This window comes from Arachis stenosperma, chromosome 6, assembly GCF_014773155.1.
Source record: "Arachis stenosperma cultivar V10309 chromosome 6, arast.V10309.gnm1.PFL2, whole genome shotgun sequence".
Taxonomy (NCBI): Eukaryota; Viridiplantae; Streptophyta; class Magnoliopsida; order Fabales; family Fabaceae; genus Arachis; species Arachis stenosperma.
The window spans coordinates 116,822,256-116,836,311 of NC_080382.1; the positions used below are offsets into that span (position 1 = coordinate 116,822,256).

The window sequence follows — 14,056 nt, forward strand, 5'->3', positions numbered from 1 at the left end:
ACAATTGAACATGCGCTATTATTGTGTTCGTGGACTAGAGCAGTATGGTTCGGATCAAGCATACAAGTTGTGCCTACAGCCTATAATGTAAGAAGTTTTGGAGAATGGATGATAGAGAAAATTAGAAGAATAAAGACCGAAACAGGGAATGAACAAGGAAAAATTTTATGCAAGCTCGGATGTGTTTGTTGGTGCATTTGGAAAGCAAGAAACCAGCATATATTCCAGCAAACAGAAATCAACCCACAAAAAGTAATAATCCAATCAGAATATCTAACAGCAGAAGAGAATTACCTGGAGACCGCCGCCAAAGAATAGGCTGAAAGTGAACACAGACGCAGCTTTCCACAAGGATACGGGTGAGGCAGCTCTAGCAGCGGTAGTTAGGGACTGGCAAGGAAAGGTCATCACTGGGACAACAGTAACATTCAAGACAATATCTCCATTAACAGCGGAAGCTCAAGCATACAGAGAGGCACTCATTCTCATTAAGAATCTTCAAATACACAATTGCATAATTGAAACAGATAGCTTACCTCTTGTTCAAGCAATCAAGGCGAGAACGCCTATAGCGGAAGCAGATGCAGTCATGCGGGATATTTTCCAACTGTTGGACGAGGCTCCAGATGTGGGAGCTACCTGGACTCCAAGAGATGGCAACAAATTAGCTCACCAATTGGCAGCGATGGCGGCGGGGAATAATCTTGGGAGTCAGTAGACAACGAACCCACCTAATCAAGTAAGGAATATAATTAGATCAGAAGCAAGTCTCGCATCATGTCAGCATATTCAAGGTACCCAGATTCAAGTAATTCAGATTCTAGCCAGCAACAATTCCGTTTCAACCAGCCATCAAGATTTGCAATTAGAAGAGAGATTACCTAGAGGGGTGGGAACGGAAACCCGGGACAAGTAACCAGTGAAAAGCAAGGAGAAGCTTCGTCCTGTTGCAGCACACCTACCCTCCAACGATAGTCACAAAGTAGCCTCCGACATGACACACAAGGATCGAGGAGGAGGCGTAGTAGACCGGGCAGAATCACAGATGGTGGTACGCCGGAGATGGGATAACGATGGTCAACCCATTGATTCACCACAGGCTTCACGACAATTCCAGTGGAAAGCTATCGAGGGAGGAGTGTTGCGCGGGTCGGCGATTGGAAGGAGGACTCCGGAGGCAGAGTTGGAAGAGTCATCCGAGGTAAGACATAGTAGGGGCCTAACTCAACAGAAAACCCTCAGGATAAGGGACGCCATAGCCATTGGGGAGAGGAGGAGTTCGAATCAGGAACATGCACCGTGGTTGGAAGGAGTAGAGCACAGCGGTAAAGTGTTAGTAGTGAAGGAGGGAGAAGACCAGGCTGGGTAAGATTGTGTCCGGTCGAAGGCCATGTCCAAAAAAAAAAAAACTCATCCCCACTATTTCGGTTAGCATAGTATAAATGAGAACCAATTCATCTTTGTATAATTTTTCCTACAATGAGAAAAATAACCACTCGCTATTATCATAAAAGATTCATTACACTAATGACCAATTAATTATTCTATTTTTTAAATATCCTAATATTTTAGATATTTTACATTCAACTTATATGCATCTTACTTAAATTTTGGCTAATTTAAGTATTAAAATTTTTTACAGGTACTCCACTATTGTCCAATGAATGAATAAGAAGATTTTTAAAGGTGTACAAATTACTTGTCCAATTCAATAATCTCGTTTTCGTTTCAAGTAATGTCTCCAAACGTTATGATAATTATAATGATTATCTTTTAAATTGTTAAATGATGCCAAATTTAATTTACAATATATTAATATTTTTTGATAAATTAACAAATTTTGTATAATGTTTATTCCAAAACATATAACAGTATGAATATTAATTAAAAAATCATTTCATTAGACGCGTTATTATATAATGATTATCTTTTAAATTGTTAAATGATGCCAAATTTAATTTACAATATATTAATATTTTTTGATAAATTAACAAATTTTGTATAATGTTTATTCCAAAACATATAACAGTATGAATATTAATTAAAAAATCATTTCATTAGACGCGTTATTAATTATTTTATAAAGTTAACCTTTGAATATTATTAATATTTACTTTTAAAATGTAATATTAAAAATTTACTTAATATACTAAAATTGAATTTTTTTTAAACTAATCAAAGTGGGGTGTTAATTTTTTATGAATTTATTTTTTTCGAAAATAAAAGTATTATTCTCTCTTCTAAACTTATTTTAGAAAAATATCTTTAGTAAAATTATATTATAATTAGCATTTAATGAATAATGCATGATTATACTAATTTAGAAAAATATCTTTATTATAATTATATAAAATCAATTTACTTATTATACTAAAATTGAATTTTTTTCCCAACTAATGAAATTGATGTGTCAATTTCTCATGAATTCATTTTTTCTCCAAAATAAAAGCACTATTATCTCTTCTAAACTTATTTTAGAAAAATATTTTTATTATAATTATATTACAATTATATTATAATTAGCATTTAATGAATAATGCATGATTATACTAATTTAGAAAAATATCTTTATTATAATTATATAAAATCAATCTACTTAATATACTAAGACTGAAGTTTTTCCCAACTAATGGAAGTGAGGTGTCAATTTCTCATGAGTTAATTTTCCCTCCAAAATAAAAGTACTATTCTCTCTTCTAAATTTATTTTAGAAAAATATTTTTATTATAATTATATTATAATTATATTACAACTAGCATTCAATGAATAATGCATGATTATACTAATTTAGGAAAATATCTTTATTATAATTATATAAAATCAATATTTAATACATTATCAACTAATGAAAATGAGGTGTCAATTCCTTATAAATTTATTTTTTTTCCAAAATAAAGTACTATTCTCTCTTTTAAATTTATTTTAAAAAAATATTTTTATTATAATTATATTATAATATAATTCTATGATGTATAATATATTTTAGAAATGAGATAGCTAGAGAGAAAGAAAAGGAGAGAATTCATTAGTTTTGGAGAAAAAGATTTAATTTCAATTGCAATAAAAATAACATATGATATATTTTAGTTGTAAAATTAATAATAGATAATAGATATAAAATACATATTAAAAATAAATTAAATAATACATATATTTATACCCATATATATAATAACTTATTTAATGATTAAATTTTGGTTATTTTTTATTTTTGTTATTAGATTAACGGTAGTATTTTTTTAAATTATAAACGGTTGGAGTAATCTCAAATATGAAACGATTTAGTTTAGGATATAAAAATTGAACTTTTTAAGTTTTAGAAGGTACAAAAATTTGAAATACAAAAATTAAAAAAATTAAAAAATTTTAAAATACATAAATCAAACCTTCTAATTTTAATATCTCCCACAATTTTAAAAAATACAAAAATTATAATATTAAAATATATCACTAATCTCATTTTCATTTTAAAAAAATTAGTCAATTTTGATTCGATGGTAACATTTTTGTCCACATAATTTGCAACAAAAATATATTTTAACAAAAAAAAATTTAAACTTAATATTTAAATAATCAATTAATCATAGGATTACACGTATTAATAATTAATAATTTTCTTAATGACATTCGGCAACTCATTATACAATATACAGCCTATCTTCGTCCTCTATTCTCTCTTCTCTTCTCTCTCTCTCTCTCTCTCGTTCAATTCAACAAAACTCTCTGCTGTTCCTGTTCTTGTTCTTCGTCTTCTGTGACACACCAATAAACCATCACCATCACTCTACGCATTCGCCGACGCCAAATAAGAAGCATCTTCCCCTTGTTTCTTCAAACATCGCAATGCAGGTTACTGCTCACTTTGTTCAAACTTCTTCTTCTTCTTCTTCAAAATCCATTCCCCTCTTTTCTGAGTTTCCGTTACTTCTTTATTACTTTTTTTTATTTATTTCTTCTTTTTTTTTGTGCAGACTAGGACGGTTCAAGTGAAGCAACTCTCAGATCTAGCCGGTGAGAGAGAGATTCACGAGTTCTTCTCTTTCTCCGGAGAAATTGAGCACATTGAGATCTTGAGGTACGTACTTTTCTCATTTTCTGTGCAGAAAATTCTTAAATTTTAGCTTCTTTCTTTCTTAGAATTTGAAGAAAAAAGAAGGTTTCTTGAATCCAGTTTTCGTTAGCTCGATTTTTTATGACCTCTGGCTAGGAATTTTTTTTTGGGGGGGGGGGGGGGGGGGGGGGGGGTGGGGGGGGGGGGGGGAAAGAAAAAGTACAAAAGGTAGACAAGAAATCACGTGCTGGCGTGCTGCTCTTAACAGTTAACGCTTAAACATTTTATTTTTAATTTATTGATATTAAATTTCATTAATTGATGTATTGAGAGTAAAGCAAAGCTGAATAAGGTAGGGTGTAACTTTAACCATCATTCTATTTTATTTTACTTATTAATTTATTGGCATTACTCAATGCCAGCTAAGAAGTTAAGTGAAGTTTGGTACACTTAAGATGTTCTGTTTTAGGATTTGAACTAGTATTCTATGCTGAAACTATATGTGGCTTGAATTCAGCTCCTGCAGTTGCAGCATTTAACTTCTTCTTTTTCCCCTCTAAATAACAAAATGATAAAGATATTATATTGTGGCTCTTTTTTTGCAGTGAACATGGGAAATCAAAGACTGCATTTGTGACATTTAAAGACCCCAAAGCGCTTGAAATTGCATTATTGTTATCAGTAATGTCTCTTGGCTATTTTGATCATTTTGCTAATGAAATCTTTTAATCATGCTTGTTATGTGATTTTGAGAAGTTAATGCTTTTTATTATGTTGAAAATTTATGAGGTTGTGAATTAAGTTGGTTCATATTGTAAATAAGAAACTATGTCGTGTTTGTTTCAAGTAGAATAATGTTTGTCATATCTGTTATACATCAACATTAGGTGCTGTGATAGGTGCTGGGATATGATGTAAGATTGCACACCTTGCAATAGATGTTTAACAAAATGTCACTTGTATGACAGTATTATGGGGCAACCTGGTTTATATAAAGATATAGTTCCCTCAATAATTAAATGAATTCAAGTGAACTCTAGAAGGAACTATGACATTGAAGCCCTCAAGAATCGAGAAGCCACTTTGGAGCTTCTGTTAATTAGATTGCAAGTTGTGAAAAATGTTTCATTTAAATACATTTATATACATGTCGATAATTGACATTTCAAGTTGAAAGGACCAATTTCTTGAAATTAGAACCAAGTCTATAACCAGAAATACCTTATCTTTCTGACCTATTTTTCACTCTTTTGTCATGGTCACATGTTGTCATTGATACTGTTTTGGGAACTTAATTCATGTAATACAAGCTTTTTCACCTTATGGCTTCTGAAAGTCAAAGTGTTGTTGTCTTTTATCAGGGAGCAACAATAGTAGATCAGATTGTGAGTATAACACCAGCTGAGAACTATGTACCGAATTCTGAGTTGCAGGTAAACTTGGAAAGAACTCTTAAATAATATATATTCTTGTATGATGCATTGTTGTGGATTTCTGAACTTATAATGCAAAATTTATGCAGGAAGTACAAAAGGTGGAAAATGCTGTAAGTGTAGCACCATCCGGAGATGTTATGCTGAATAGCGAGGTAAATAAAAATTCATAGTTAACATTTTTTTTCCTGATTAGCTGTTTTCGATTTGCATGTGCCATGGAGTTGCAAAATAGTTGAGAAGATTAATTCAATATTTCTATTCCATGCTATCTCTTTTGGTTTGCATTTTGAAGAGTTGTTTGAGGATGAAGTACTAATCAGTAATCAACATATTTGTTTTCATGTTCTCTTTCTCCAACCGAGCTTATGTTCTTTTTACTGCATCCCTTTCAGGAGGGGAAAACCAGCCCCACCAATGGAAGAATGTACCTTAATAGAGCACAGGATGTAGTTACGAATATGCTGGCAAAAGGTTCAGCAATCAGACAAGATGCTGTTAATAAAGCTAAAGCATTTGACGAAAAGCATCAGTTGACTGCTAATGCATCGGCGAAGGTCATTTCCTTTGACAAGAGAGTTGGACTCACAGAAAAGTTGACAGTTGGAATTTCTGCAGTGAATGAGAAAGTGAAGAGCGTGGATCAGAAGCTTCATGTTTCCGATAAAACGATGGCAGCGATATTCGCAGCTGAGAGGAAGTTGAATGATACAGGATCAGCTGTCAAAACTAGCAGGTTTGGCTGAATATGAAACATGATCTCCGTTGCAGCTTATTTTCTTGGATTTCTGTATGGAATTAAAGAAAAATAAATTTTAGATTTTTTCCTAGATCATACCCGGATGAACTATAGTCTGTATTATTTGGATGTCAATGATGATGAAGTGCATACTTGTGGTCCCTTGCAGGTATGTGACTGCCGGAACGGCATGGTTAAATGGTGCTTTTAGCAAGGTGGCGAAAGCCGGACATGTTGCCAGTACTAAAACAAGAGAAAAGTTTCATTTCGCTGTTTCAAACTTGACTGCTAAGGTTGGCTTTGCTCTTGCAGTATCACTCTGAAAAATACATATTTTTTTTTTCAGGGAGGTGGTGCTGGTAGTCTGGTAGAACTAGCTTGATTTCATACCTTTTAAATATTCATTCTGCAAGAATTCAAGAAATACTTGCATGCTATATGAGCATATTTGATGCTTATATTAGAAACATTTACAAGCACTCATTCTTTTTTTTTTATTTTCAACTAAATTATTTGACGGGAATCTTGTGTGATAACATGATTTTGTTCAATTATGCAGGAACCTTCCGTGGCTGCTTAGGCCACAATTTTTGGTAAATCACGTTGACTTCATCAAATCCTTTATGAAGATCTCTTTCAGACTTTAAAGCATGTTGTGTGGTCAACGTGGTGTTTTTTTTTCATTCACTCTTTCAAGTTCAGTCCTTCAGCTGTTAGATGCATGGGCAAGTATGGTGATTCAATTTAATCCTATTATTTTTTTGTATTCTTTTGTCACTGGTATTTTTAGCTGTTGCTTCGTTGTAATTTAGCGTTGGTGTTTTTTGGGTTTGTTTTCTCATTTCTTTTTGTCTTTTTTGTCTTTATTATTTTTTTTTTTTTTTTTTTGTGAAAGGAAAAATAGTTATAGGTGTGAATTGTGATGCTATTGTATTTCATTATTCAAAGTTATTTTTTTGAGGGGGAAAAAATAGTTGTGCCTGTATTCATGTAAGAAGACCTATATCTTGTTCTTCTCCTCCATTCAAGGATTTCTGTGAGAAATAATCTTGCAGTCCATAGAATTTTATTTCCTTTACATGTACCATTGGTGAATATTGTGAAGTAAAAATGCAAATATTCTTTCAAATTATGTACGAAAAAGATAATAATAATAATAATAAAAATATTCTGTCGAATTGAAAAGAAAAGAAATAATACTCATCTTTCAAATAACGTAAACCGATCTACATTCTTTATTATTGAGTTTAATCAGCAAACAATTTAGAATATTATCCGAAAACACAGTCATTTGGATCCTTGCGGGCGAAATGATTGAAATTTCAAATTTAGTGCTCCCTGCTTTTGACCAAAATGATGTTTGTTGTCGGCTAATCAATGGTTTAATTGTATATTGTAGTACTACTGGTAAAACTTTAAAAGGTTTTGAATTGTTGGATTCAGTTTGAATCCGTATATACCATTACATCAGTAATTTACTATCTATATTTTATTTTCACATGCTTTCACGTGTAAATTGTGTTTCCTATCTAATTTTTTTTCAGGTGTCCTTGACTCTTTGCCAACTTCAGTGTCTCAAACGAAACAGAATATTTACTGGAGTATACTATTTGAATTTTTGATAAAATAATTTAAAAAGGATATTTTTTAAAAGATGATTTTCGTTTGATAAAATATACTTTTTTTAAATGGCAAATTATTTATATATTTGATCCCATTTTTGTTGAAATATTTGTAAAATTATTTATACAATGGTCCTCATTATTATTGGATACTTGGATGTCTTAGTAAGCTTACATTATACTGAGAAAGCATAGAAAAAATTTTATATTGATAATTTATAGAAGCTAAAATTTATATATACGTAAAACTAATATTTGTAAGGTTCGTATTTGATAAAAAAAAAAAGGTTGATATTCAGATAAGATTCCTGTATTTATATCTAGGGAGTGAGGGAGTGTATTTTGTGGCATTTCCTTGGCGCAAGTCATTCTTTTACTTTATGGTGCCATATCAACATCCCTTCCCCTATGTCCCACTGGTCAATGTCATGAATTATTGAGAGTAGACACAATGAGGTTATTTTCTGAAATGAAATAAAATAAAAAATGATTTTGCAAAACAAATTATTACATTGTTTACTCAAATGTATTTATTTATTTTTTTAGTGTTTGAATTGAGTGGAGCTACTACGAATTTTTTTTTCGGGAACAGCTACTGTGATTTTAGAGAGAATTTAATAAACCTCATTCAATTTTGGTGTTAATTGGGTGGATCTTTTCCGATTTCGGGCTTGAAATGAGTAACCATCTTAACCATTATAAAACTTCTTTACCAAAAAAAACCATTATAAAACTCCATCATTAAGTGTACTCATCAACTCATCAAATTTCTTCTAGCTTCCTACTCCAACTTGTATTTTTACTATTGTGTCTTTATTATGTGTAAACCAAAATGTCTCAAAAATCATTCCTGCCAATTCATTACAGCGATGGAATTTTATACAAAATACAAAATAGGTGAAAAAAAAATTAAATAAAGATATTTTATAGAAGTTGGTGACACTTTTCATTAAAAAAATATTATACTAATATTATACAAAATTTAATAAAGATATTTAATAATGATCATTATGTTTAGTAATATTGCATTGTCATTCTTGTCATCTACGATTCATATGTTGAAGTATTTTGTCCTCTTAAAGGAGGTAATAGACGAAGTTCTTTACAAATAAAATAAAAAATTTTTAAACTGGTACACTGTATTGTAAACTAGTTTAAGTAACACAAATAAAATAAATATTAACTAGATGATGAATATTGATCTGAATAATGTAGGAGAATAATGTAGCATAGAGGTTCAAATTTGTATCAAATATATATTTCTAGAAGATTCGATGCAAAGAGATATCAAAAGCAATGGAGGTCTATTGTATGTATCAAAAGAGAAGTTGAGTATAAGATTTTGGAGAGTGACTAAGTATTCCATACAATGCATAAATTATGAAAATGGATGTGAATAGAACATACACATGTCTTATTGTTGTAAATAGAAAAAGTGAAGTAAGTAGTTACAATGTTCTTCAATCTTTAGGATAGGACCATCGACGTTTAGACTCCAAAGTCATTACTCAGGCTAGCAGACCCAACTATTAATTTTTGAGAACCACTTTGAATACAAAGCTTGTTACAGAAATATGGCTTGTAAAGCATAGAACAATTTGTAGGATCCACTAGGATTGAGAGGAATCATAAAGTGAGCTTTTAAGATGGCTGTTTGCAATGCAAATATATTTACCAGATATGCATGTCTATATTTGAGAGTTAAATTTTTAGGTAATCACAAAGTTAGATTCTCATCAAAATCCTCTTTAGGAATATGTGTATAATGTGGTACAAAGATATTATTTCTCTTATATTTAAATATATTGGTAATTATTATATTTATTTTATTTATTTAAAAGAATCTGTTAAACCTTAGTTGTGTCTACCCTAATTTTCTTTCAAGTACAGAGGTATTACAATATATGTCACAGTTCTTGTTACCATATGACTTAGCACAAGTACCTCAAATTTTAACATTTGTACCTAAAATAGTTTTTTTTTTTCTTTTTTTGGGGGGGGGGGGGGGGTGTTTGGTCAGGGGGTTTTTTATTATTATTGTTTTTGGACAAAGGTCAGGGGCTGTTTTAAAATCCAAAGTTTTTCATCTTTTTGGACATGGACATTTCATGGATTAGCTCCAAATCTACATCGTTGTAATTCAGTCCGGTTAATGGCACAAAAACGAAAAGCCCAAATTTAATCCACTTTCTACCAAAAGGCCTTTGAGTAGCAGACAAAAAATATTACTTTTTTATTTATGGAAATTGGTTCTGCATCTCTCTGACAATCTATCGTAAGAGCACCTCGAATGGGTGATCCTCATTCCACTTTTTCCTGACACATGGTGGAATTTATCGTTGGAGAAGGAGAGAGATGAGTTCTCTCACGGAGGCCAAGGCAGAAGAGTCCCTCTGAGCAGGGATTCAAACATAACCAATGGTAACTTGCCATGTGACAAGTTACCTTTTAAATAAATACATATAAAATTATAATTAAATAAATAATTATATTAAATAATTAAATTATAATAAATAATTATATTAAATAATTATTAATAATAATTATAATAGTTAATTAAATTAAATAATTATAATTTTATTTAATTAATAATTTATATTAATTATTTAAATAATAATTAATTAAGTAATTAAATTATAATTAATTTATTAATAATTTATATTAATTATTTATATAATAATCAATATTAAATATTATTTATATTCATATTATTATATTAAATTAGCCGTTGTAAAACTAGCCGTTGTAAAATTAGCTGTTGCAAAACTAGCCGTTATTATGTTACCGTTATTATTAATAAATTAATATTTTGTTACTCTATATATATCACTTAGATACACTTCTATTCTCACACTATCTACTACTCTTCTCTATCTTCTTCCAAGTTTACGAAATCAAAGTTCTGCTACTATTATTTTTTGTTCGAAAAAATGGATCCAAACCAACTCAACTCTTTCTTCAATTACTTACAAAACTTTCCTCAAATTCCAAATACCCAACAATCTCAAACCTCAAACTCTCAAGTTCCAAATCAAAACTTCACACTACCAAATTCATTTCAAAATCCAAATCCACAAAATCTTTCTAGTTTCAATTTTCAAGCTCCTTATAATAATCAGTTTCCTATATTCCAACCGCAAAATCAAAATTCACAAACACCCCATTTTTTATTTTCGTCCATATTTAATCCCTCTATCGGAAATGTTACTCCAACTTCCTTACCGTTTCCAACTCAATTCAGTGCATCAAGACATAACTCATCTGGTGTTGGTGGCTCTTCTAACCCATCCTCTCAGACTCCTATACAATCTAGTCCAAATTCGCAATATTTAGATTTTGCCAACCCTCATAGATTAGATGTTATCGACCTTAATGATGATGATATTGAAGATCGGAGGCAAGATAGTATTCAACACTGGCATTGGAAAGAGGATCAGATGCTGATCGGTGGATGGTTAAATATTTCAACTGACCCTGTAATTGGTACCGATCAAAAGGGGGAAATATTTTGGAGTCGAATTCATAGCTACTGTGTAGAATTTTGCACCGACATGACAAGGGGGGTAGTTGCATGTAAGAAACGATAGTATAAGATCAACAAGGCTGTTGCACAATTTGCTGGTTGCTACGATCAAGCTAGTCGAAACATAAGGAGTGGTTCGAACGCTGATGATATAAAGGAGTTGGCTTATAAACTTTACTCTACAAATTATGGTCAAAGTTCACTTTTGAGAGGCATTGGAACATGCTTCGATTGGAGCAAAAATGGAGAAGCCAACTACCTACACAGAGTGGTGGCTCAAAGAGAACCAAGGTTAGTGCAACTGGAGCATACTCATCCTCATCAAACCCAGAAATACCGTTGGCTGACGAACCCGGTGTGGACTCTCCCGTTCGCCCACAAGGATCAAAGAAGAGCAAGCGAAGAGGTAAGGGAAAAGCACAGATGTCTGAAGATTTTAGCGAAAGAAAATCATCGGTTGTCAAAAAATTATCTCTCATGGAAGATATTAAGAATGTTAGAGAAAAGGAACTAATGGAAAGGGAAAAAGAAAGAGAAGAGGAGAAGGAACATAGAGCAAAGATGATGGCAATCAAAGAGAAGGAGTTACAAATTCAAGCGGCAATGAAAGAACAAGAATTACAAACTCAGAGGTATATTAAAGAAATGGAGATAAAAGCAAAAGAAAGGAAAATGGATATGCAAATACTTAATGCTGACACGTCTACAATAAGTGAGAAACGACGAGCTCTTCATGAGATTGCATGTGAGAAAATAATGGCCAAGTAGTTTACTTAATGGTTCCTTGTATTCGTAGAGTTATGTAGTATGTTCTTATTTATTTATTGCGTATTACTGGTATGTGATGTAGTTTGTTTTATTTATTTCTGATGTAAGTTTTTAAATTAGTCAATATTATTGTGTCGTTATTGTTCATGAAAGTGACCGTTGCAAAACTAGCCGTTAAGTAGCCGTTGCAAAACTAGCCATTGCAAAAGTAGCCGTTGCAAAACTAGCCGTTACAAAACTAGCTGTTAAGGTACTTATTGCAGACACACTTATAAATATCAACTATCAATGACTCCACAACTCCGCTTCAACTCTTGTTTCTCACCTCGACAAAGAACTAAAAATTACATTTCTCCATATGGCTAGAAATTTTGATGATATGTTCAATGAGGCTTTGTATGGCAAAAGAAGACGGCAAGATAACACACTCATAGATAACTGGATTGATGAGTATTTACTCGAAGATTCAGAAGAGGAAGATATCGATAGAAGCCCTATCCCAATTACTCGTAGATGGATCAACAGAGATCGAGAAGCAGGACATGATTGCCTTTTCCAAGATTACTTTGCAGATGAACCGGTGTATAATGCTGACATTTTCTGACGGAGATTTCGAATGAGAAGAGATGTGTTCTTTCGGATAGTACACGCTCTCTCAAATGTCTATCCGTATTCCAACAGAGGGTTGATGCAACTGGAAGAAGAGGCTTGTCGCCACTTCAGAAATGTACCGCTGCGATACGGATGTTAGCATATGGCGTAGCAACTGATGCTGTTGATGATTATGTGCGGATAGGCGAGAGCACTACAATTGAATGCTTAGAAAAATTTGTTGAATGTGTCATTTCCGTGTTCCAGGATGAATACTTGCGAAAACCCAATCCAAATGACGTACAACGCCTGCTACAAATGGCGGAGGGTCGTGGCTTCTCTGGCATGTTGGGTAGCATTGACTGCATGCATTGGCAATGGAAAAATTGTCCAAAGGCGTGGAAAGGTATGTACATGAGTGGTTATCGTGGGGTTGCAACCATAGTACTTGAGGTTGTAGCATCTTCAAACCTTTGGATATGGCATGCGTTCTTTGGAGTTTCTGGTTCAAATAATGATATCAATGTGTTAGATCGTTCTCCAGTGTTTGATGATATTCTAAATGACCGTGCTCCGGAGGTAAATTATACTATTAATGGTAATAATTATACAATGAGATACTATTTAGCAGATGGTATTTATCCTGAATGGGCCACATTTGTCAAATCAATCTCAAAGCCACAAGGTGAGAAACGCAAGTTATTTGCACAATACCAAGAAGGGCAAAGAAAAGATGTGGAACGAGCATTCGGAGTGTTGCAAGCACGCTTTGCAATTATACGTGGTCAAGCTCATTTTTGGGAAAAGAAAAAGCTTGCCAACATAATGAGAGCTTGTATTATATTACATAATATGATTGTTGAGAATGAAAGAGACAGTTATACAGGAAATTTTGCTCAAGGCTTAGAGTATGATGATGTTGAAAATGGCTTATCACAACCTCAGCTGGGAGAGGAAGATTTTGCACCATACCATCAATTTCTCCAAAGAAATGCCCAACTTCGAAATAGGCAGCAGCATAGACAATTGAAGGAGGACTTGATTGAACACATATGGCAATTTCACAATGCTTGTTGTCAACTATAGAATTTAATTATGTTTTTCTTTGTATTAAGTAATTTTACAAATTAGTGTAACCCCAAATTATCTATTGTGTATTATTGTTATATATGAATTTATTTAATATTAATATCTTTTAATAGTGAATTATTTTTAAATTTAAATATTTAAATTACATTATTAAAAAAATTAATTATATTAATTACAAGTATTTTAATTAATTAATTAAATGGGACTACAATAGGGACTAAAGTTAGTTCCTCCTAATGG

The 14,056-nt window shown here is 32.1% G+C and overlaps 3 protein-coding genes across 3 annotated transcripts; all 3 read left to right on the forward strand.

The window, feature by feature from the left end:
- The first annotated feature begins 3,639 nt into the window (after positions 1-3,639).
- Positions 3,640-7,304, forward strand: LOC130932806 (binding partner of ACD11 1). Its single transcript, XM_057862222.1, has 8 exons — positions 3,640-3,849; positions 3,972-4,075; positions 4,657-4,732; positions 5,413-5,484; positions 5,574-5,639; positions 5,880-6,220; positions 6,393-6,516; positions 6,783-7,304. Exons 1-8 carry the CDS (start codon positions 3,844-3,846, stop codon positions 6,801-6,803), a joined length of 810 nt encoding a protein of 269 aa, XP_057718205.1. The 5' UTR covers positions 3,640-3,843; the 3' UTR covers positions 6,804-7,304.
- A 3,471-nt stretch (positions 7,305-10,775) lies between these two features.
- Positions 10,776-12,136, forward strand: LOC130934464 (uncharacterized). Its single transcript, XM_057864031.1, has 2 exons — positions 10,776-11,408; positions 11,567-12,136. Exons 1-2 carry the CDS (start codon positions 10,776-10,778, stop codon positions 12,134-12,136), a joined length of 1,203 nt encoding a protein of 400 aa, XP_057720014.1.
- Positions 12,137-12,494: 358 nt separating this feature from the next.
- On the forward strand, positions 12,495-13,813 carry LOC130934465 (uncharacterized). The gene is made up of 2 exons (XM_057864032.1): positions 12,495-12,716; positions 12,818-13,813. The coding sequence occupies exons 1-2, from the start codon at positions 12,495-12,497 to the stop codon at positions 13,811-13,813; spliced, it is 1,218 nt and encodes a 405-aa protein (XP_057720015.1).
- The last annotated feature ends 243 nt before the right edge of the window (positions 13,814-14,056 follow it).